General features: G+C 45.8%; 1 protein-coding gene across 1 annotated transcript; it reads left to right on the top strand.

Annotated features, from left to right (window-relative positions):
- The first annotated feature begins 4654 nt into the window (after positions 1-4654).
- TNFRSF11A (tumor necrosis factor receptor superfamily, member 11a, NFKB activator) lies at positions 4655-24069 on the top strand. Its single transcript, XM_009885279.1, has 12 exons — positions 4655-4703; positions 10938-10984; positions 11044-11125; positions 11595-11720; positions 12274-12417; positions 13530-13623; positions 13965-14059; positions 14936-15043; positions 16921-16973; positions 18646-19489; positions 23690-23931; positions 23986-24069. The coding sequence occupies exons 1-12, from the start codon at positions 4655-4657 to the stop codon at positions 24067-24069; spliced, it is 1968 nt and encodes a 655-aa protein (XP_009883581.1).
- The last annotated feature ends 435 nt before the right edge of the window (positions 24070-24504 follow it).

Genomic DNA, 24504 nt, shown 5'->3' with positions numbered 1-24504 from the left:
TGTGAATGAGCCTGCATATTTCAGAAGTGATTTTTACATCATAGCTTTCAGGTGGTTTGCCCCATTCCTCAGTATCCTCTGTATCTGTCTTTTTTTTTTTTTTCCTCTACCCTGGTGTGTTCAGGACTGTGATCAATGCAGCACAATAAGCAGACTTCAGTGTTCTTCGTACCTTTGCTTCAGGTCACTATCCATTACATGTTTGTTTCCTTCTGGAGCCGTTTGGGTTTGGGGCAGTTGTTCCCTTTGGAATGTCCTCATTGCCTGGAACCTGCTCAACTCTTGACCAAACCTTGGAAATTCAGATTTCCATGCTATAGCTCCCAGCATATTTTGGGTACCCTAATGTAGGAGCCAGGAGAAGCTCCTCATTATTTCTCACCTCTCAATTCATAGCCTTTTCGAGGATGAAAAACGGGGAACTTGTATTTATTTGAGGCTGATGTGTAAAGTCTTTCCACTGCATTCAACATGTGCTTAATTCTGAGTCTGTACGCGGTTGCACAGGGTGCGACTTTCCATAGCCAATGCCTTGGACAAGTAGCAGTACAAAATAGTAGGGGGCTCCAGGAAAGTAGTAGTGTAAGCTTACATAGGAAAAGCCATACTTTGTCAAAGAGCCAGTTAATTTAGTATCCCATCTGCAACCGTGAGCAGGACCCGCAAGTCAAGACTGTGAAAGGAAGGTGAGCCTGGAGAGATACTGTTCCCAGCCAGCATTTCAGGTTCTTTGCTTGACTGATTTGAACAGTGGTTTCTCATAAGAGTGCTGTTTTCTGATCGAACAAATTGTGACAATAAGTGTGGTAGGGCTGAAGTTTATCTGGTACACTTGTGTTTGTTCAGAGTTGATAATATGGTGGAGTAGTGGTAGGGCAGTGATATTTGCAATGTATTTCCTGCAAAGAATGAGAAACACTTGGAAATGTACGTTAATGAGTACGTTAACTCATAATTCTGCTGAGAATAGACATGATCATCGTCATCATTTTCACCAAAGAGGAAACAGGAACAGAGAATTCGTGACTTGTTCTAGGTCACACACTGCGTGTGGAGAACGGCTGGGAGCAGAGCTCAGCCCTCCTTGTCTTGTGCTTCAGCCACAAGATGATCTTTCCAAGTAATTAGTCTTCAGCGCCCGTCAGAGGACACGGTATTTTGCTTTCTGAAGCATGATCTGCTCAGCTTCTTTGTACAGAATAGTCGCACATCCCTTTGCTTGCTTAATACTGGTGAGGAGCATAGATGTTTCTAGCAGATGCGACTTAAAGCCTGTGAGAATGTGCGTTTGCAAATATGCAATAAACCAGTTGTCTCGTTTAATGCCAAAGACTCTCCTTCCCTTGTGTGGCAATGGGATGGGTCCTACCACTACTCTGTAATGTTTACTTTATAGGGAAAGTTTGCTCACTGCAAGCATCTGGAATTCTTTATAATATAGAAAAATTTTGCCCAAAATATAGATTATCTTTTGACTTCCTAAAATACACAGTCTTTATGATGAGAGGAGGAAAAAGGAGCATAAAAAACGTCCACCATCAGCTCTCCTGGTCCAGTATTCCTGCTCTGATCAGGGCTAAAGGAATCACTCAGTAGAGCAAAACTTCTACAATATCTAATCTAAACTCCTGGGTTTATTCCATTGTTAACAGCATGGGTTTCAAAGTTACTGTAATTCAATTCGTTTACTAGTCAAAATGCCCTTGCAGGAATGGTTCCTGAAAGGGAAACTGGAACGCTTTTCATTGCTTTGCAGTTTCCCCTGGAACATGTGAAAAATCTTACAGCACCTCATATAAAAAGAATATAATGCATATAAAACTGAACCAATCCACAATTTAAGAAACCTCTGCCGCTTCTCTTTTCATGTTAAGCATCATCTTCCTGATGTAATTTATTCTTTCCCACAAGTGGGACCAAAACAAACCTTCACCACATTTCACAAGTCAGTAGAATTTGAAGCTTATCAACCATCTCGAGGGTACTGACCAATGTCATTTATGGCACAGGGCTTTCTTCATACTGTGCCAGAAGAAAAAAAAAAAAAAATGCAGGTTAAGCAGAGAGCTTATCTGTTCCCAAAAGCATGTGTTTCTATTGCCTGTTACTGTTATCCCAAGCACCCTCAAGCTCAGAAAAGTGGGATGTAATTTGACTGCTCTGCAAGAACCAGGGCAGACGGTAAAAGGGATGCATGCGTAACTGCAGCACAGAAAATCACGAAAACCTCTAAGTGATGACCTCTGGCATTTATACCTTAATGCTATTATTTGAGTCACTTTGCTATGTTTATCTGTCTGTCCTGTGGAGTTCAAGTGGTGGAAGACCCTGCTGTACTAGGTACGTGCATAGAGGCAGCAAAACGGTAACCCCTGCTGCAAAGCTGTCCTCCTCTTGGTCCTCCCTGCCAACTTCCTCTCTGTATGACCCGGTCTCCAGGAGGTGTTTGTGGTGACCAGAGCCAGCAGGGTTCCTGCCACCGGGTGCTGGCGACCGCGGACTCCAGACCTCCTTCCATCCTGCGCCCCGTGCTGCAAGGGGCTGCTCTGCAGTGCGGAGGCTGCTGGATGCTTGGAGGGGGCAGCTGCTTCAGATGCTGGTTTGGCTTACTGGAGGTGGGCAGTGGGGAGAAGAGGGAAATAGAGATGGCTTGTTCATCACGTCCTCAGCTGCAGCCGTGCTTCTGGCACAGGCTGTCCCCTTCCTTTCAATGGAAAGGGCAGTGCCGGCTTCTGCTGCAGCTGCCCACCCTCTGGTTTAAGCGCACACTGGTTGGCGTTGCCTGCACGGAGAAGCAGCTGCTCTGAGAATGGTTCGTTATTGCTGACAGAAAACGCAAAGGCAAATATTTGTGTGTTATAAATGCAATATAAAACTTAAGTGCTGTTTAACCAGGTTGCCCTATGGACTTGGGTAGGCCTCGGTCTGTATAACACAATAGCCTGCCTGCAAGAACTTGCCCCTTTTTATGACTTATTCTTCTTTGAAAATGGTCCAAAGTTCACGCAGTAGAGGAAAGACTGTTGTTGGACCTCCACGGGATGGAGCAGTGATGGCAGAAAGTTGCAAGGTGGGCTGCAGGAGGGTGCTGCTCCACAGGCTGCACTGGCACCCGGCGCAGTCTGCTGTTGTGTCTGCTCCGTGACAGCAGGGTTTGGTGTGACACTTCACCTCTGGGGAAATGCAAGTTTCCTGATTTCCCTTTGTGTGTCACTGCAGCATGCAGTCATATTCATGATGTGGTGCCTTGCGGAGAGCTCAACACCGCAGTAGAGGAGTGACACTGACTTATGACTGAGGCTCTGGGACATCCTGGTTCTTGTCCCATACCCATGCAGCCACCTCGGCTGCTCTTCACAGTGCTTCCCTTGGTTACCTTTTTTGTTTGCTTTTTCAGGGTGTGAGTTCTCTGGGCTGAGGGCTTGGTTTTCTTTGGTGTTTGTACTGCGCTTAGGATGTCATGGCTGCAAACAAAGTCAAAGAGTCATTAATCACCGCAGGATAGAGCCCCGTCCATTTCCCACCGAAGTAGCGGGGAGGCCCAGGCCCATGTGGACTCGGGAAGGGAGCAGGTACGTCCCCCTGGCCGGCTGCCATCACACAGGCTGCAGCATCCAACCCTCACCCTTATTCTCCAGGTCCTCTTCTGCCCATGACCCCACCAATGTCCCTGCGGTGGAGGGGTGTTCCCCATGCTACTTGGCCAAATGTGTTCGTGGTGGCTCCTTACTGCTTCCATGCGATGTCCCCGACGGAGAGGCTGGGGCAGGGGCTGTGGCGGAGGGCAGTGCAGTGAGCAGGCAGAGAGCTGAGACCCAGAGCTGCCTCTCAGCTCTGCAGAACCCGCTGGCTGCTCCCCTCTTAAAATCTAGATAAAAGAGACCAGGAAAAGGCTATGTTCAGTAAAAGAGCCAAGCTGGCCGGTTTAATCCACCCTGCAAGAGCCAATTAGCAAAGGAGGGGAAAAAAAAAAAATGAGGTCATTCACCCTCACCACTTTGTGGCTACTCCAAAAGAAAAAAAAATATATAGGGTCTGCTCAAGAATGACAAAGAACAACATTTGTGACTGCAGATGGGTGCAGAATATATTTAGTCAGTGGTCAAAGTGGAGGGAAAAGAAAAAAAATCTTGTATGGAAAAAAAAATACTGTGAAGTTTTGTTAGGCAACCCATTAATCTGGAATACAGATAGGGAAAAATGTGCTACTAGATTCATATGGAGTCCTAAAAATTGCTTATGTAGCACGCAAGGGAGTCTATTTTGAGCATGTTATTTGCCACAGCAAATAGTTTTGCCTTATGAGCATCATGTTCTTCAATAACTTTTCATTGTTCAGTAGCAAGAACAACGAGATGATACCTTGAATTTGCTCTCAGGAAAAAAAAAAATCTCCCTTGCAATACCACATGTAGTAAAACAAGCTGCTTACGGAAACAAGCTAAAGCCCGTTCAAATCAGGGAGGAATATTTCCCCCAACTTGACTGTCCCATGGTCCCTGGCAGAGCTGGTTCCTTCTGGTGACACCTAAAGAGTAAATGAACCAATTCTTAGACCAGTCCTGAGCGCTTTAATACAGGCAACAATTGCTTCATGCTGGAGAAGGTGCAGATCCGATCATGCAATTCTCGCTATAACTCACGCCAAGGCGGAATGGTCTGCAGGTGTTACATGCATCCTCTCTATATGGCCGTCATCCAAAGTAAGGGCTACAGCCCTCCTGCTACCCTTTGTATTTCTGCCTGCAGAATATTCAGCATTTGTTCCATGTGCAATTCTAAAATCCAGGAGAAGAAAGCCAAAGCCAAGCATCAAGCAGTGAAAGCAGGCTTCCCCTCTTCCCTACGAGCTTTCTCATTCTCCCTGGCAGCTCAGCTTGGATTGCAGGGTCTCACCTCGCACCGTAAGATATTAATATGTTATGTTGCACTCTGGTGGCATGCTGGAAGGAAGGGGTACATAAACAAATTGATTTTTAAGCATAGAAAGTCCACGTTGAACTCCTAATCTGTTGTCCAGCCCAAAAAATCTCTCGTAGTCATTTCTTCCTTAAGACTGGACTTCAGCTGAGGAAGCATAGAAAAATAATCTGCTGAACTAAAATGCAAGAGGAACATGCTCCCCATAAATTATTGTGTCTTTAGTGCCTTTTTTATTATTATTATTAATATTTTAATTAAGCACAAATGGGCATAGAGTTACTCATGGCGAGTCATTGAGACCGTACCTGGAGCGGTGAGACTGCTAAGCTTTCCTATAGAGCGGTGCTACTGCACCTGTTTAATCCAGAAGAGATTTGCCTTTGCAGGCCTTCTCACAAGCACATCCAGGTGTTAGTTTTGATAATGTCATTATTCTGCAGTTTTTATTTCTGCTCGTTATGGACTGTTGTCTTGCTCTCAAGCCTTTTTGTTAAATATTTGGGGTTTTTACTCTCTGATTAATCTTTAAAGTATTCCACCTAGTAGCTATTAGTCTTTGAATTGCTGTGGCAGTGAGGACACGTAGGTTGAAGCGTGAGGTTTTGCACCAAAGCGCAGGAACATGCGGATGCCACCAACCGCCCAGCCGATGAAAACGTTAGGTGTACCCTTCTGCCTGCTGTATGAAGATGACTTTGTCTCTGAATGACGAATGCTGCGCACGTGATGGTGAGTTTTCAGTCGGCAGAGGAAAGCTGGCTGATTCACACGTTCGGTCGGTAGCCGTTTCAGCCCTGCCATCTATCACCGCCGTCATCTCCCATCTGATATACCTGAGGTTCCTGTCTGCCGTACCCCCACCGCCCCGCTGCAAGAGTGGTCAGTGCGGCACTTCTCCTTCACGTAGTCTGCCGGCCAGAAATAACTCTGGTGGGTTTGAGATTGATGAATGGTCCTTCCCGTTGGCGGAGCAGCACCAGTCGCTCAGGTGTTTGCTTTTTGCTGCGTGCTAAAACAGAGGGGCGAGGGGAATAGTCAGGATGGGGCTTTTACCACCATTTGCCCGCTCCCTGGCTGCAAGTTACAGTTTTCTCTTGACATCTTTATTATTGGTTTTATCCCTCATGTTCTTTCTGGCTTCTTTAGGTATTCAGGCTCTAGCAGGGTTTCAAGGACCTATTTTTAAGAGTGAAATAATATTTAGTTTTTAGCTGTTGCCATTTCCCGGCTATGTTTTACCACGTGGTGGTAGTTCTGTGATGTGGTTTACTGGTCACTGGAAAGTTGACATCACCAAAAGCATTTCATTCACAAGCTAAGATTTTTGTGAGGAATTACAGACCTGCAAGAGAATAACTGGAATTGCAAAGCTGTGACTTGTGTGCCGTTTCGACTGAATTTTTATCAACAGTGAAGACTGCCTATGAAGGAACTGTTGCATTCAGCATCCATGTGATTATGATTAAGTCTTTAACATAAGACTCCCCTTTCCCCTTATAAATTCTCAGTTGTAAAAATTTCCAGAGTCGTTCATGGTGTGCGTTACTATTATGTGCCTCAATAGAGTGCCTGGGAGCACCAGCCATGGAGCAGCACCCATCGAGAGCCAGATCCTATCTTTATTCTTAAATAATTTTTCCGCCAGACCTCTGAAACTGGCAGTGAGCTGAAGAAATCTGCGTTTTGCTTCGTGATTCTGCTCTCCCAGATGAGGTGGGAAGCTTGGAGGGCTGTGGGCACACAGTTGGTCTGAGAAGAGTGCGAGCAACTCATGTTTGAAGGTGAAAAAGCAGCAGATGACTGCAGAGGCCATCCTAGCAGGGCACCGGGGTGCTCTGCTTGCATGGGCTACTTCAGATCAGGAAATGTTGGTCAAAGCTCAGTCCTCTTGACAAAGGCAAATAAAGCCCCAAATCTGCAGAAATATAATAGTTCTACAGCAGGAAAGATTAAGGACCTCGAAAGCAAGTGGTGTGAATAAATGCAGTCTCTGAAGCACGAAGAACAAGTGGTGCACAAAGCAGGAGGCACCATAGTTGGCTTTCCCATAGGGGCTTTGGTTCTGCGATACTAAATGGAGAACAAAAATGTGCTTTGCCCAGTGAAACGATGACAGATGACTTGAATGCTCTCCAGAAACAACTACTCTGAGCAAGAAGGTGTCATCTTAAGATACGTAGCCCTTGATGTGTCCCTTTACACCTCAATTTTTGCAAAACTAAGATTATCGTTAATGAGCAATCTTCATTGAGGCCTCAGCTTCTTGTTCAGAAGTGACATGGGAAAAAGACTGTGGAAACCCCCGAGCTTGTTCTTCCAGATTTTTTCTTTTAAAGGAAAGAGGCCCGTGCAATTCTATCTTCTCTGAAATGTCTGTCTGAATATTCATCTGAGCGAGAAAGTAATTTTAGCATCCATGACACACAGCTTCTGCTGCCATCCGATTGCTCAACGGCACCAAGAATAAATATTTCCTTAAGCCCGAGGACAGGAATCTGAATGCTGCTGGTTCCCCCTTCAGAAGCACCTGTGTGTGTGTTTTTTCAAGGTCTGAGTAACACAGTGGTGCTTTGTAGCTCTGAGTCATCGAAGCTCTCCGACGCTGCAAGCACACTCTTGCTTAGCGTCCTTTTCAACAGATGGCGGGGGGGAAGAAGCTGAAAAGGCTGCCTGCAGCTCGACACCGAAACACAGTCCTCCTGCAAACCTTGACATAAGCATGCCTGTTTTTCCAAAGAAGTCATTGGTGCTACTCGTGCTTTAAGGTAAGCAGGTGTTGGCATGCTTCACCGAACCGGATCTATCAAGCCCAGAGGTTTGTCTTTTTTTCCCCTGGATTCTTCCCCAGTCAGATATACTTGTTCTGACATAATGTTAATCAAGCGGGAAAGCTGACTGGTTTTTAGGAACTAGTGCAAACTTGTGCGCTTTGCACGCTTTTTAAGTGACAAATTAAATTTACACAGGATACTTAGAGCTCTTTGAAGCACTCATTTGCATGTGGTGGTGGGATTTAATGGACAGCTTCATCAACAGCGAGACTGTTAAAGGAATGACCAGGCTGGATTTTGTTTTATTTAATCACTTCAGAGGAGGTCGACACCTTCGCATTCATCGAGGCCCCTTCTCTCTCTAGATAAGAGCTCAGTGATGGCCACATCACTCTGACCCACAGGCCAGCACCCGATGAGAGGAAGGATGTTCCAGGGGTTACGGGGCGAACTTGAGACTTGGGAGACTTGGTTTGGTTTCCTGTCACCTCCGTAAAGCCAGCCGGCCTCCGGGCGCGAGTTCCTCATCTGCGAAATGAATTGCACTTCCCCGTCTCAGAAGGACACTGTGGCGGGAATGCGCTGGTGATGGTGAAGCGTCAGGTCATCGTGGTGCCAGCAGCCCCCAAGGGAAGCTGATGTGCAGTTTGACGACGAGATGCACACAGTCCCCTGGCCGAGGGTTAAATAAGGGATAACCTGACTTCAAGGGGGCTGTGTTAGCAAAAGGGGCCAAGTTCGGCTCCCGCCCTAAGAAAACCCCAAGTCGCTTTTGTTTCCCTTCCTGTCCTCTCTCTCCCCAGCTTTCATGCTCAGCAGGTCCAGCCAGTCCACACCAGGCCAAAATCCCTCGCCTCTGCGAGGAAGCTGGGCTCACGTGGGGGTTAGCATATAGACGCTGAGAGCCTTGTCTTTGTGTTGTTGAGCATAAATCAAAGGAAGGAGTAGTGCAGCTCTGCGAAGGCATTGGCTTGTGTGAAAAGGGGAAGGACACGGTCACAGAAGAGACTACTTATTGACACAGAGTGTAGATTTATGCAGCTGCAGCTGTGAGTATACCGTAACAATAGCCCTCTTTATACAATAAAGCAGGGTTGTACGAAACGGTTTCCAAAAGGTGGCTGAGCAATTAGCCTGCTCTCCTAGCCTCGGTGCCAGGGCATTACTGCTTCTCCTCCAGATGAGTTGTGATTCTCAGAAATTATTCCAGACCCTTTAGCTGAATGCTCTTTAGCAGATTTGCATATCCTTCCTTAAAAAGGATGACTTTGCCCTTGTTTGACACTTCAGTAATTTTTTTAGTCTTCTCTTCTAAAGAGGAACTATCAAACTGGGGCAAACGAGGAAGAAGAGGACTTTCTGTGACAAAAAGGGAGTGACTGGTCTTATCACTTCTGTTGCCTTTTTGGGTGGCTGGGAATAAGGGAATCAGTCGCTTAAGACCTTGTCTCTCCTGCTTGGTCCCCCAACGTCACCTCACCCCCGTCCTCGCCAGCGTAGTGTCTTAGCAGGCGTCGCCTGAAGCGCTTTATAGAAAAGGAGCTCCTTCGATTACAGGAGTGTTTTCAGCGTTTCCCCTGGGACACTGAGCGGTGTCACTGTTCAGCTGCCAGGCTGGCCCGGCTTTCCATTTCCTAGATCACCTCTCGCCTTGCCAGCACTGATTATTATCCCGTGCCCCTCCTGGGAGGTGCTGCACAAGCATGAAATATAACGTTTGTTCCAAAAACCGTGTAATCTCATCACAAGAAAGGTACTGCTAATGAATGCAAAGAAAGAGACAAGGAAACAATGAGACAACAGAAGACTTCTTGCAAGACTAGACTCTTAATTTGACCTGGGATTGTTGCAATGATTAAAAAAAAAGGGCTATAACTTGTTTATAAGCTGCAAAAATACATCAACTGAAGACCTCTGACTTGAGGTATTTACTCTGTTCCAGACACAGCTAATGCAGTTTTGATAAACACAAGTCATGCACCAACACAAAGCGCAAACTCCAAGCCAAAAGGTGGTGTGTTAAACGAAAATTTCAACCTTTATGGTCATGTTTAAGTTACAAGACCCTTCCTGGCATTAGAAGAGGACAAGGTGCTGAGTGGAAAATATTTTCTCTTTAAAGAGATTGCTATTGCTGAAACAAGAAAAGGAGGAAAGAGAAGTAAAGAGTTGGAGGAAACAAGGGGAGAACACTAAGTAGAGGAATGGAAACCAGTATCAGTAGGCACAGGACTGTCATATGCTATTAGACAGCAAAAGCTCCCTTTCACCAGCAGCAGCAGCTTTATTGCAGCTTTCTCCAAGTAAATGAGATTTTAACAGGCGTATCCAATGATGAAGCATTCCTTGCTACGGGCCAGATTTTGAATGATCTTATCTATTGCAAGATCAACATCTGCTTGTAAGATTTGAGTTTACCTGGAGGACTGCTGCCGGGAGACTCCTGGGCAGCCAAAGCGGGGTCAGCGAGGGACTGGGCACGGTGCTTGGCTGGCCGGGATCCCCAGCACAAGCCATGCCCCGAAGCCCGGCTGAGGGAGCCGCGTGTGCTGGGCTGCAGTAAGGACCGCTGTGTGTGCAGGGAGGTGATGTGAAGGCCCGTAAGAGCTAGAGGCAACACTGCTACTTGCTTTGCAGGTGCCCTCTTATGTGACAGTTTCAGGTGGTTTGGGGGGGGGGGTGGTTTGTGTTGTTTGGTTTGGTTTTTGAGAAGCAAAAAGCTCTTGCCTGAAATTGTATCACCTCTCTGGATGGCTGCCTCAGTTCCATGAGACCATCTCTGCAGGACACAGTAGGAGCCATAAAAAGCTGCAAAATTAAAGCCAAATATTTTCTGGGGCTAGCCAGGAGTATTGTGTATCCCAGTGGGAAGCTGGGAACTTCTTCTTTTTCAGGAGCATAAATCATTCACCTTACTTGTTTGCTTAATGCTATACATTAAAACTGTCAGTTGCCCAGGTCTTGGTCTGAGGTCATATCTGTGGAAGAGACTACAGAAGTATCTCTATGCCAATTTTTTTTTCTTTACTTTTGTTTTAAAGTCATAGGTTTCAAATAATAGAGTACTGTAAGAAGAGGTTATATAGCAGGCCAAAAGTTCATGACAAATTGCAAGATTGTGTTATTTATTTATTACCTGGCTGTATTACAAGTCCCTGTGCATACAGCATCAACTACATATTCTTAGCGTGTCTACAAAGTGCCTTTGAAGTCATAAATGTTGGGGAATTTTTTACTGCTTAGCTATCCAGAAGAAAAGTTTTCTTCCTCCCTTCCAGCACTGTGACAAGGTAGGTCTGAAGCTCTCCAGGTGTATTGGTTCTCATGTCCTTTCTCTTCTCCGCTCCAGTTCTCACTACAAATCACTCCGCCGTGTGAAAGCGAACAACACTATGAATACTCTGGACGGTGCTGCACAAAGTGTGAGCCAGGTATGTGAGCACTGGACTGTACTGGCTTCGTAACTGCAAAGCTCGTTAGGAAACAGCTCTGTGGGTCAGTAAGGCAGCTTGCTCTTGTGACTGCTGATCTACTGGCATGTACCCTGGCAGGTGCGTGATTTCAGGTTTATGAGTGCCTTCTAGTTCAGGAGCGGTCCTGCTGACCTCAGCAAAAGCCATAGCAGCTCTTTTATTGGGAGAGTAGAAACCACCGCGGGAGACAGAAAGCAGCTTGATTCTCGTGCATATAGAAAGGCTGGCTCCCAGGCCATAAAAGCTTCATGGATGTTTTGGGGCTCCACTAAATGGGGGCCAGCCCGAGGAACCGAAAAGCTGCCAGGAAGAAATTAGTGTCACCAGCAGTACAGCAGTGTTAACCCAACCTGTCATTATCCCTAAACTCCTTAGGCAGCTGGTGTGCAACTTGCAAACGACCTACTTGTCCTTCTCTCATTCACAGGAAAGTATATGTCTGCTAGATGCACTGGTACTTCTGACAGTGTGTGCCAGCCGTGTGGCCCAAATGAATATATGGATGTCTGGAATGAAGAAGATAAATGCTTACTACATAAAATATGTGATCAAGGTGAGCTGTTCGTACTGAAGAACCTTTTAATCCAAATTAGTGAAGCACAGAGATGGGAAAGTGCATCTAAGGAAGCTGCTTTGTTCAGGTACACAACCCTGGAGGCTGGGCTTGCACAAGAGCCTGGCGAAGAGGGAGATCCCCAGGCAGCAGAGGTTCTGTGCGGTGCTGAGCACCACGACCACAGTCTCTGTGCTGCTGGTAATGAGTTTCTTCACTGGGGCTATTCACTCCTGTGAGTTGCATCTTAAAGGCTGTCCTTTTGCCCAGCATATTGTGCATTCACTTCTCCTAACGTGTTTGTCTCACCTTTGCAAAAGCTCTGTTTATTTTCAACAGCAGCTACAAGGAAAAAAGTATTGCTCAGGGGTGCAGTCAGTGAGGAGCCCCGTGCTGATCAAGGGTCTCCCAGGCTTCTTGAAAGATAAAGTTTCCTCTAACATGAATGGGTTTGCATCTGGCATCAAGTGAAGCAAATAGGTACAACAGGACATTCATAAACTTGAGGCTTATTACCAGAGAGATTTTTACTCCCATCTGCTTTCTCTTTTAGGGAAAGCTTTGAGAGAAGTGAACCCAGGGAACAGCACATTCCAGCGGCAGTGTGCTTGTACAATGGGCTACCACTGGAATGAAGACTGCGACTGCTGTCAGCGAAATACCATATGTGCTCCAGGATTCGGAGTTGAGCATCCTGGTAAGATACACAAAAGGGATGTATGAAGTGAAATGTCCAGCCCAGGTCTACAGGATGAGGCCAGCATCAAGTGGCGTTAGAGAGGATACTTTAGACTCCCAGATGGCTGTCAACAGAAGATGCCTACCTGAGTTATCATCACTACTGCATATAACCCTCCTGGACTGTTTGCACTTTGAAGGCCTCTACCTCTGTAGTTTAAATAGTTACTTTGGATCAAGTGATTTTTGCAAGATATCATATGGACATGGCAATAGTTGCAAGACGTTCAGTGCATTTCTAATGTTTGCTGAGGTGTCTGACTGTGTGTCACTAGGTCATGCATTGCTCCAGTATTCAGAGAAGCAGTCCATTGGGGATTGTTCCTGCGGTCAGATTTGAAATCAGTTTTTGTCCAATGACTTGACTTTCTCATTTTATAATGTTATAAGCGAGTTAAACGTGATTAACATCTTTCAGGTAGCACAAGTATTCTGTTTTAGATGACTTGTAATGCAAAGACATTTAATTTAGTCTTAAGTCTAATTGTAAAACAAAATGCAGGTGTTTTGTGGGTGGAAAATAGAGACAGTCAAATTCAGAGTTGTAATGAACACTGGGAACAGCTACGCCAAGCATGAGGAACCCCAAATAAGCAGCACATAATGAAGTAATGGAGGATGAAATGCTGCATGGGCTTGGAGCACAGTGGTGGTGGTTTTTTCTCCAGTCTAGCAAATCCTGACACAGCATTGTTTACTGTGGCTTCACAGAAGTGACAATACCTGTTAGCGTCACTGTCTGTGGCATAGCATGGACAGGAGGAAGTTAATGGCAGGGGAAGGATATAATAGCTGTGTGTTATTTTACAATAACTGCAAATGGCTCCTGGTCATTTCTCATTTTCATCATGTAGAGAAGTGCTCAGGTGAGACAAGCATACTTTTTTCTGTTTACACGTGACTATCATTGCTGCTCTAATGTAGTCTAAGATCCTTCTCTCTTCAGGGGAGCTTTCAGGGAAGTTGGGGGTTTGGGGTGGAGTGGGAGGATGGGGAGCACAGTCACCTTCCCCTCACCTGAAAGGAACCCACGAAAACTCAGCTATGTTTTTCTTCCTTTGCTACACACAGTGCAACAAGACAAGGACACAACGTGTACACCATGTCCCAGAGGCTACTTCTCAAAGGTCGCTTCATCCACCGACAAGTGTAAAGCCTGGACCAAGTAAGTCTTGTAAAAGCACCACGACAGCCAGAAGGCAGGGAGAAGCTTGGGCGAAAGGATTTTTCGGCAGGGTGTTTCAGGCTGCCTGCAGGGCACACAGTGCATCTGTTGGCTGTGCAGTGATAAAGGCATTTTCACACTGAAGCTTGAATTCTTCTTGGGGGGGAGCAAGAGAGAGCAGTAACAACAGAACTGCTGCACTAACACAGCTGAAAATAAAGAAGGTATCTGAGCTTCTTAAGGGTGAATACATGTATGTTAAAACAGAAAGTACTACTCTGCATAAGTGTAGGAACCACAACAAACTCCCTCTTTGAGAACATAACCTCTTTGTTTTTCAGCTGTACAGCACTGGGAATGGCAGAAATAGTGCCTGGGACTGACAAGTCAGATGCAGTTTGCACAGAACGGAAGATGCCTGAGCCATCGGAAGATGGTACGTGTCCTCATACAGATTATCTGTTAGAAAGTACCAGGGAGGAGAAGGAATGTGTTTACTAGGAGGCCTGGCTGCCTTAAAACTCCATTCTCATTGTGGATGACTCTAGGGGGAGCAGCTGTGGACCAAGACAGCGCTCTTGGAAAATCCCAGCTTTAAACATTACTTTAAGCCTGGCAGCTCTAGGGCAAATGTCCACTACTAAGCAGAGCTTTTACGCCTCCCACTGAAACCGCATGGTGAGCAGCACTGTTGTTATACTCATGACCTCCATCACATTTACAGCGCTCTCATTTTTTCAGCCTACTAATTTCCATATACACGTTGTCTGTACAAGCTACTAGCGTCTCTCCGTGCTTTTTATAGCAATGGATACAGTCTCAGCTGAATGTAGCTCTCCTTTCTTGCCCACTGCCCATTTCCTTCTCCAGTGTGGGTATGGTACCAGGGAGGCTGCTTGCCTGGCATGCAGTGATCCTTCATAACCTGAGATAAAGGACAAATGTTGCCAACTGAATTCTGTAGACTCCATGAGATGTTTGCCCTCTGTCCCCTGAGGGAGAGCAAGCACAGCCCATGGGCTGCTAGCACATCGCAAGGGGACTTTCAGAGGAGCATGGCTGGGTCGCACCTCTCTGAGACACCAAGACTCGGGTTTTTATGGAGATGGCTTGGTACCGGGTACTTTCAGTAAGGCTGCTTGTCACAGAACTGCATGAGTGCTAGAGCTGTTGTCCTTATTATAGAAACTGAAAATCAAATAGGAAGGAAGAAAAGCCCTCTCCTGTGGAAAAGCAGGTAAAATAAGCAAGAATTGCCATACTGCTGAGTGCAAGCTGCATGTTCATGGCACTATCTTTTTCACATCTGCAGGAACAAACAGGATCTTATACGTGTTGATTGTCATCTTGTTTTTTGTGGCACTAATTGGCATTGTTGTCTTCATCATATACTACAAGAATAAGGGAAAAAAGCTGACAGGTACGTGATAGCTAATGATACTCATGAATGTGACAACTGCACGGCTGTCTGTGCACTCTGATTTTCTGGGTAGCCACCAGGTTAAGAAACTCAGGAGTTACTTTCCAAGTCCTGTATTATGCTGATACGTGTCCATATGGATATGCTTTAACTAGCACAAATCCAGGCTTCAAATTCCTTTCCTCTAGGCAGGGAGCCTATTACACTTATGCATAATGCATATTGCTTGGTATCCTCCTGCAGCCCTGACGGTGGGGTGACCACCTTCAGGGCGGACGCAACCACTCTGTGCATGAAGGAGGGTTGGTGCTGGGGGCTTTTATAGCAGCACGGCCACTCTGCACCACGTGGCACAGCAGATCCCATAGCCAAGGGAAAGACACAGGGGGCTTTCACCACCTCCTGTCTCCTTCTCGCCTCTTCCCCTGAAACCTGCATCTGGATGGGCTAAAACATGGATTTCAAGACAAAAGCTGGATGTGTTTTTGAAAACACCATGCAGGCAATGTTTTTAGCTGAAGGCCAAAGTTCTGATGAGGTACAGAAGAAATACCAGAAGGAATAGAATAAATAATAAAAGTAGAAAAATTCTAGCAAAGGCATACTGGGTAACAGTGGAGCATTGACTATATTATAAAAATTATGGAAATACCTCTAATAGTTACTTAACTCTGTGTTAAGTCCTGGATCTCCTTAGTTAAGGACATGCTCCTATTGTTCTGTTCATTTTTTATTTTCTCCCCATACATGTGGAAAGCTTTTCCCAGTGTAGTTTTTCCACCATCTCCTTTCCCAAGCCCTAGCAATTTATGAAATGTTTTGGGAGCAGTGGAAGGGAAGACCGCCTCTTGTAAAGTACATTTCAGCTTGTGTTTTAGAAATAGACTGCCTCTGCCACACTAAACATGGGTTGTACTAAATCTGGAATTCCTGGGATGGGCTGGAGGAAACGGTGACTCTCCTTGCAAACCAAATACTTATGATGCAAAGTAGGTTGAGGGGTGATGGTCTTTATTTGACATTTCTATTGCCCTGCTGCTCTGCAGTGACAGTTCTTCATTGCTTTTGCGTGGTAAATCCTGCTAACTGGAGGCTCTGAGACTTGCAGGCTCAGAGGAAGCTCTGCTTGCTTGGGAACTGGTGGTAAATGTGCAGACGTAACAGCAGAGGAACAGTCATTGCTGGGAATGGCAGCGGCTACATGGGTGATCTATCTTCACACACATAAAACCAGCACAGGCTTTGAATGTATACGAGACCTGAGTCCTACGAAAACTCCTGAAAGTATAAATAGAAAACAAGAATTGCTAACTCTATAAAAGTGGCAGTCGTTACCATAAAGCATTGTTGGACTTGAAGCTTTTCCTTGGGACATACTCCCGTTAAGTGAATTTCCCCATTAAGGTACACCCTGATGAAGTGGAATACACTGTATTTGAACGTGCCATCCCGTGGTTTCAGTGGCTTACCCTCTTCTCTCCAGGCTCCTCACTCCTGTCTGAGAATGGTCTTTGGGCCATCCATGTGACTTCTCTTGAAATAGACTGTATGGCTGCAAGCGGGTCGGTATCGGGCCAGTCATAGCTTGGTGTGACATATGACCAGGAAAGAAACCCCATTTGATGTGGAACACAGTTTAACCGTGGTCTATTTTAGGAGCTTGGAAACATTTGTTCCATAGAAATATATCTCTGTTCCAGTTACAATGAATCCTCAGCTAGACTGACGCTGGGACACTTGAACAGTCAGTAAAAACAGTCTTGTTGGTTTTCATTTAATATCATATTGCGGATTGTAAATGACTGTGGGTGTTTAGGTTTGTGGTTAACTTCACTGCCTGCTATACCGTACAGCTACTCTTTTTGTTTTCCCTGCAGCAGATCTACAGAATTGGGCTAACGAAGTGTGCAGCCAAATAAAAGGAACAAAGGTAAAACCAAAGGCACTAACATTTTCTCTCTTGTTTTATGTTTTCCTCATGGCATTCCCGACATCCATCCTAAAGCAGACTTCACGTTAATGTCTGGATAGAAAGCAAGTTTTAAGTTCCTCAAAAAATGCTCACAGCTTTGGCTTTTTTAGTCTGGTTTTCTGTAAATGTGAGGCATATGAAATCACTGCTCTCAAATAGTTTCTGAACCTGCTCTCTGGTTTCAGCCAGTTTCAACAGTGGTAAAAGTCTGCGCTGATGATCTAATATTTGTGAGGAGAAAGTTAAATGTGAGCCCACCGGTTGCTGAACACCTGAGAACTCTGCCTAGGAGAGAGTCTTTCTAAATCCTAAGAGCAGGAAAAGCTTTGGTTGAGTTTGTACCTTTTTACATACCAGAGTCCTCACAGGGGAGAAACTGGGATTTGGGACAATGCCAAGAATGCCAGACATGCAAGGCATTAAGCACAGAGCCATCAGATGAAGAAACTGGCTGTGAGACCCTTTAATGGTGGTGCTTGAAGAAATCACTCTTGTCCATTCAGCTGGAAAAAAAATAAGGCCTTCCAAGAGGTTTTGGTCCAGAAGATCCCCGTACCTCATGCTTGAAATGCTCAGATGGGGACACAGGTTCAAGTTCATGTGCACTCCCTGCTTCATGCCATGGACGTGGACTGAGGTTTGCTAGGTGCATGCTCTCCGCACCACCTGATCTAGGAGCTCTGTCCAGCTTAGCTGTCGAAAGACTCAAATTTCATTGCTACAAAAAAATCCCAAGCCCAAACCCACCTTTTCTGAGCAGGCAGTTCCTCTTTTGTCTCATAAGTGTTCATGCAACCTTCTGCATTGGCAGCTGCTCAGATCCTCTGGGACAGAAGAGTGAATCAACAGCAATTAGTGGCTGGCAGCATTTATGCTCTCTCCTCCGTCCGGGAAGATCTGAACAGACACTAGAAATGAAAGGTGGCAGTTCCCAAATACCCATCATTATAGCACAACTTGCGTGAACTGAAGGGAACCCTTGAAGTATCTCCCAACCCTTTTTTGTGGAGCTGCAACCAAAAATGTAGCTTTGCTTTGACAAGTACTGGCAACATGACATCATGGGCCTTTGCATTTGCTGCCCTAATGTTTTCCAGGTTAAAGCAACCTTGCCCATTTGACTCCCCCCCACCTCCCCCCCAGCTTCTCTTGGGCCCTCTGAATCAACCCAGTTTCTTTCTTTGATTTACTGACAATAAAGATTCTGTTCCCAGTCAGGCCTTCACAGATCAACAGCCCTTCAGACACCTAGGTGGTTTGGTGGGTTTCCAAGCCCTCTAAGCAGTTAGGTAGGTGTTACTGATGGCCCATAAGGAACAGTGACTCTTCTAGATTTATTCATTCTCAATTGCCTTCTTACAAACTAGGAATAGTGGTCTCCCAAAATTAAATGTTATTGCCCACCGGGCCACCAGATTTTTTTTCTAAACACCTGCTAAGCCCAGCATCACTGGTCACAGTTTCACAGCAAAACAGAATTACACTTCAAGATGCAAATATAGTGGTGCTGCTCTACCTCAGCAGCTCCACACCAAGGAAGAACTGAGATCTGCCAGTTCCTTCTTTATCTAGAAAATAACCTTCTGCTGATCAATTTATTAAACGTGGTTTTCTTTTTAATTTCTTTCAGGAGCCCCCCAGAGATGCATTTGTTACCATGAACGTCACAAATGCTCCTGTCCCCCAGACCTCAGAAGGCGTGCGTCTCCTGGGCCCCGCTGGCTCTCCTGCCCCTGGAAACTTGTGCTGCACCAGCAGCCACGCTCCTTGCAGGAACGGGAACCCTGGCACAGCACCGTGCGAGGCAGGAGGGAGCCTCCAAGAGTTTTCTATGGTAACTGAGACTAATGATGACCATTTCCCACCAGTTCCCACAGAAGATGAATACATGGATAAGGATCTCAATACCGCTGATTATTTATCTTTACTGAGTCGGACTGCCAGTAAAACCGTGTCGTCATTTTCAGAACCAATGGAGGCAGGGGAAAATGACAGCTTAAATCAGTACTTCTCAGGGGTTGGGAGCACAGAGGACGTATCCAACTCTCAAGGCTCTCACCCTTCCTCTGACATGGATAGGGCACACACTGTCACGGACAAACTTCTTCAGAAATCTTGCCAACATGCCCACAGTTGCGTGAAGGAAACGGGCAACAAAGACACAGATCGTTTTGCAACAAACTATGACTCAGAGAAGATCTGTGTGAGGTGTGGCATTTCGTACAGGGAATCTCCCAGAAAGTGGAGCAAACCCTGTTGTGCTGTGGCTGACAGTGCCTCCACCTCCCCAGAAACTGCGTCCTATGCACAGTGCACCTGTGGCTTGAATGTTCTCTCTGCTGGTCAGAGCACTTTAGCAAGCAATCATGGTGTGGAAGATGCATCTTCGGATAGTACCAACATGAAGTACCAGAACACAAACAGAAGCACTTCAGGGACAAACAGCAGCACTTCAGACCTCCCTCCAGCATCTGGTAAGCTCATTAGGCTTGTCCTGTACACTGTCATATAGGGTTATCCTGTGTGCTAGCTCAGTACTATTCAGAGGGTCTGATTTAGGAGGAGAGAAGAATAAAACGATGCCTTTTTCACTCAATTGCCCTGAAACTAGTCTGAAAAAAAACACCCTGAAATAGTAAGACCGTTTGTTTTGTAGTGAATTCTGCAAATAGTATGAGCACTGTGTGGGACCATTGTCCTGCCCTGATCTAACCAGCAATGCAGAACCTATCTTCTGTCTGTCACTACAAAGGCCAGGCAATTCTGTTACTGAAGCATTTTGGTGATAGCAGATGTGTGTATTGGAGAAAACTTAGAAGGAGGAGGGACCTAGATGCTGAGTCAAGAAAGGATGCATAACACTCAGACAGACAATTTTCTATTCAACGGTCTGCATGCCCATTTTTGCCATTAGGTTTAAATCCAGTTGCAATTATATGGTAGTCAGTGAAACTCCAGCTGGAGCTGTAACCTGGTGGTCACAATCAGGTCTAAGAGATTATGTTCAATTTTAGCTCTTTTAGCTCTTTCTCTGTGTTTCAATTTGCTAGGATATAAGCCTTCACCTAAAAGTAATTTCATACCGACATTGTTTCTCCATACACAAGTGCTCTGTCCCCTACACAACTCTGTAACGCCGTCACAAATTTACTAGTTGACTGCCAATTTACTAATTGAGTAAATATATCAAAATTGTCAAATGAAAGCAGGGGAGAAAGAATCACTGAAGCAAAACTAGCAGAGGGAAGTTATGAGCCTTTTCTGGATGAAGCCTTCCTCCCTGAGACTTTTTTTCAGTATAAAAGTCTGCAATCTGCCTGTCATGTGTTATTAGTCATTTTAGATTACAATCTCTTAAAGTCCGATGCTCTATTTTTATTTATGTCAATGCACTGCCAACTGTAATGAGACCTTAGTTTTGACTGGGACATAAGTATTACTGTGATACACACAGCAGTTGTAAGCAGTTGCCCTTCTTTAAAACCACATCGTGCCTTAGAGTTTCTTACGGAGACATTCTTGTCAGTCTGCCAAAGCCCAAAAGCAACACTTTTGAAGACCCTTCCCCTCTCAACACGCACACGGTGTGGGAATGTGAAAGTGGGTAGTGTTCATCTTTCTAAGAGCAGATACTCTTTCTGCTGCTTCTGTTCCCTGACACAGTTTCACTGCCTGGTCTGTTCAAAATTTGGCAGTAGTAAAGAGAACATAGATTATCTTTTTTGTTGTTGTTGTTGGAAGGTGGCTCTGAGCTACAACTGAAAGTCAGGTCGTATTTGGCACTGCAGAAGTACTGCTTTTCTTTCTAAATCTGACATGAAGAGGAAGAGAAAATATTAAGGAACAACAGGGCAAACGGGAGAGGTTGGATTTAAGCAATATGCTAGAAAGTGCCATCTTAGATCTGCAGTGCAATTCTTTATATGGGATTTTAATTGCATCTGTGCCTTCGGGTATGTACATGCTATAGTGCCATCTGGTGAAACCTGAGCACAGATACAGTGTTCCTAATTTTTCAGGCAGGACTGCCAGCAGGTACTGACTGAGCTGTGGCCAGTATCAGAGCGTGGGTTAGTTAAGCTGTAGGTACAACGGCTTGCTGCAGAGGGTTTTTTCTGTCTGCAGAATGGCCATGTCCTGCTGGTGACACCTGGTTGCACGAGGAGTGGGACAGGGCTTAGCCATAGCTTCCACACTGAAGCATCCCGGCCACGCTGGGGCTGGATGTGGAGCTGCATCAGTCATTTTGCTGGGCCTTGTGAAACGCCCAGATGGAATAAACGTGCACATGAAAAAAACTTTCTGTAAAGCTTCCCAAAGCAACTGAAGCCACCAGGCTTTGCACACAGTCATGCTAAGACAGAATAATACAAAAGAAGGTGGATGAAAACTGGAAGAAAAAGGGCATGGGTAATTCCATGAAGTTTTGGTTTTAGTTCCCTAACTCTCAAAATGACAAGAGAAATTGCGAACTCTGTCCCTGCTGTGAAACAACCCTAGAGAACCAAAGCAAACCTCTGGACAGAGGTCGCTTACAGGGTCACCACCAGAGATGGAGGTAAACCTTCAAGCGCTCTTTCAAACCCCCCAAGCCTGGAGGCAGTCAGAACATGAAGCATCGGTTCATAAGCACCTCAAGTCATGTATAGGGCTACAGCATAAAGCATGAGTGCAGGAAGACTTTGGTGACTCACGATTAGGAATGGTTTTGCAGAGCCTTTCACTTCCATATCCCAAACCAGCCCACTTCAGCAGTGACAAACAGTTCTTACCACCTAAAGGCCATTAGATGGCTCAGAGAAAATTAATCGTCTGCATTGTTCCAGTTCTTAGTGAATAATTAATCTGTTGTCGTATTTAATATCATCAGGTAGTCTGAAGAGATCAAAAGGCTGAAACATTGCAGAGAACAATGCCTTCACTTATCCTCTGACGGTGTCTCTTATACTTTCTAGGTTGGAAGCACATCTCTTAATGCAATCCAGGAAGCTCTTGTGTCCATTTTCTGTGCTTTTGGGCCTCAAATACCCTTTTGTTTCAGCACAGTGTCTTCATAAAGCAGTGAGAATTTTCCAGCCACATTCAACTAAACATTATAAATCTGTTAATTTGCCCCCCCACACACTGTCATATGTATTTCTAAATTCTTGATCTCATACTGAGCACTGGTAAACTTTTCCACCACACCTTTTGTGAGTGACAGGCAATCTGTATAAAGCCAAACAGTTATTTTTGTAGTCCCATTATGCCTAACAGTTGTGTTGATGGCAAACAGCCGAACAGAATCGAACACGGGGGAAGCAACCAGCAGGGGAAAAATCTCCCACAGAGAAAACTTTTATTGACACCTCATGTTAATCAACAGCACTTGGAAAGAAAGCAAAGAGCTAGCAATGCAGGGGTTTAGCTAAAATAAATAGGATTGCTTGAGGGGGGCTGTTAGAGAGACGCTGGAGTGGTACCCAGACTGGGTTATGAGCAGGCACAGGTCCTAACTCAGCACACCTGGAGCCCAATGTCCATTGCTGAAGTGCAAACATCACCCGTGGCCACCAGAAAAACAGCATTTCTCTGGGCTGGGCCATGCTTAGCTGCAAGGAAAATGGGAACATCTCAAGTGTTGAGGAACATAATGAGGAAAGGCACAAAATGTCTAAAAGGTGTCAGATCAGTCTGCAAGTAATGATTAAGTGAAGCACAGCAGGAAGAACATTTCTTAGGAAGAGTTTTCATAGGCTAGGAAGATTTTTTTTTTTAATGTGGTTGCTTCAGTTTGTTTAATTTTCAAACTTTAACAAGTTTGTTAGTTTGTTGTTGAAAGTTTGCTCTTAGTTATTTTCTTTCTGCTCTGAGGGCAGTGTATTAATCCCCAGAACCTGGTTCTGCTGTCACTTGAGCCAGTGACCCAGTCCTTGAATGGCAGGAAGATTGAATTTATACTGAAAAATCTCTAACCGCAGGCAGACTGACTGACACTGTAACTCTGTTAGGTTGCTATAATATAGATTCTGTCTCTTCACTGGAGTCAGCATATATCCAGGTAAATCCATGAGGGCACTGGGTGAGTACTGGAGCGTAGCTACGTGGAGGATCAGGACAATATAAGATAATCGTATAAACTCTGTGTCATTTGGACACTCTGTGACAGTATGGTCTGATGTTAAGTCCTTTGTATTTATTCAATAAGCCTGCTACCTAGCCCACACAGTAGGATTGGTTGTTTACCAAAGGGAAAAAAAAGCCCCAATGATGCCTGGGACTCTAAAAAAAAAAAAAAAAATCTCTCATAATCAGAAATAATGACCATTTCCTCACAAAACACGGGCAGAGGCAGTTTGGACGCAGCTTGTGCATCGGGCAGCATGGGGAGCATGAGATGGGGGTGCTCTCTCTTGCTTCCCAGAGTGTGATTGAGAGAGAAAATGTTTCCAAGCCTTCCAGACAGGCTCCCTGTGGATGACAGGCTTCGTCCTGAGGAGGCAAAAATGGAAATAATTAAAAGGTCCAGTGGAAGGCATTAATTATAAAAGCATCCTCATGTCACAGGGAAAAAATAATGGAACAAGAGTAAAGCTACCACAGCAGATTAAGGTCGCTGCGCTATGCGTCAATCTCGTGAGGGGAAAATATTAATCTTTTGTGTCTTCTTTTCTCCCCCTCCCCTACTTCCCCAGGAAATGTGACTGGAAACAGTAACTCCACCTTTATCTCAAGTGGACAAGTAATGAATTTCAAGGGCGACATCATTGTTGTCTACCTTAGTCAAAACTCCCAGGAGGGGGCCTCGGCCACGGGGCCAAGCGAGGAGAACGTGGGCAGCCCTGTGCAGGAGGAGAACCTCAGCCGCTGCGAGACTTTCGCCGGCAATGCCCAGCACTACAAGGAGAAGTGTGCCGAGCTGCAGGCCTCCTGCCCAGTGGCAGGGAGCGGGGAGCCACGGCGGACCACCGGACAGCTGGCCCAGGAGCAGGGCACGTCCCACCACGGCCGGGCCTCACAGCCCGTGCAGGAGGAGGGGAGGCTGGGACACTTCTCAGAGAAGGTGTTGAACTGAAGTGAGCCGGTGTCCTTGCTGCGGGCCCAGGTGTCATGACAGATTGGGAGACTGTTGCTCCTGGGGTCTCCTGGGAAACATTTTCAGCTGGAAAGGACCCTTGTGGGCACCGGTGGCAGTGGTGGTACTCCTGCCAAGGAGGTTACCCACTGGGGACATGCACAGCCGTACTGCCCCCATCGCAGAAGCAGTGTCAGGGCTCTCTCCTCTCCCTCACAGGGTGGTGGGTTCCCCTGCCTTTCCCCCCAGCTCCCTGGCACCACTTCCCCGGCAAGCAGCAAAGAGAGAGCGAGCTGAGGAGATCCTTCAGGTGTGCGGGGACTTGGCCTGGAGGCGAGCAGCGTTGGTGGCTGGGTGCGCGGGGTGCTCCCAGAGAGGGGACAACATTGCGGAGGACCGCACTGAAAGGGGCCCAGGAGCTTTGCCTCTGGGTTT

This window comes from Charadrius vociferus, unplaced genomic scaffold, assembly GCF_000708025.1.
Source record: "Charadrius vociferus isolate BGI_N301 unplaced genomic scaffold, ASM70802v2 scaffold565, whole genome shotgun sequence".
NCBI lineage: Eukaryota > Metazoa > Chordata > Aves > Charadriiformes > Charadriidae > Charadrius > Charadrius vociferus.
This window is presented reverse-complemented; position numbering and strand designations above follow the sequence as displayed.

Coding starts and splice junctions, on each gene's coding strand:
- TNFRSF11A (XM_009885279.1), top strand. CDS start 4,655: ATGGTCTGCAGGTGTTACATGCATCCTCTCTATATGGCCGTCATCCAA. Junction 13,624..13,964: donor AAGTGTAAAGCCTGGACCAA/GTAAGTCTTGTA, acceptor TTTGTTTTTCAG/CTGTACAGCACTGGGAATGG. Junction 16,974..18,645: donor GCCAAATAAAAGGAACAAAG/GTAAAACCAAAG, acceptor AATTTCTTTCAG/GAGCCCCCCAGAGATGCATT.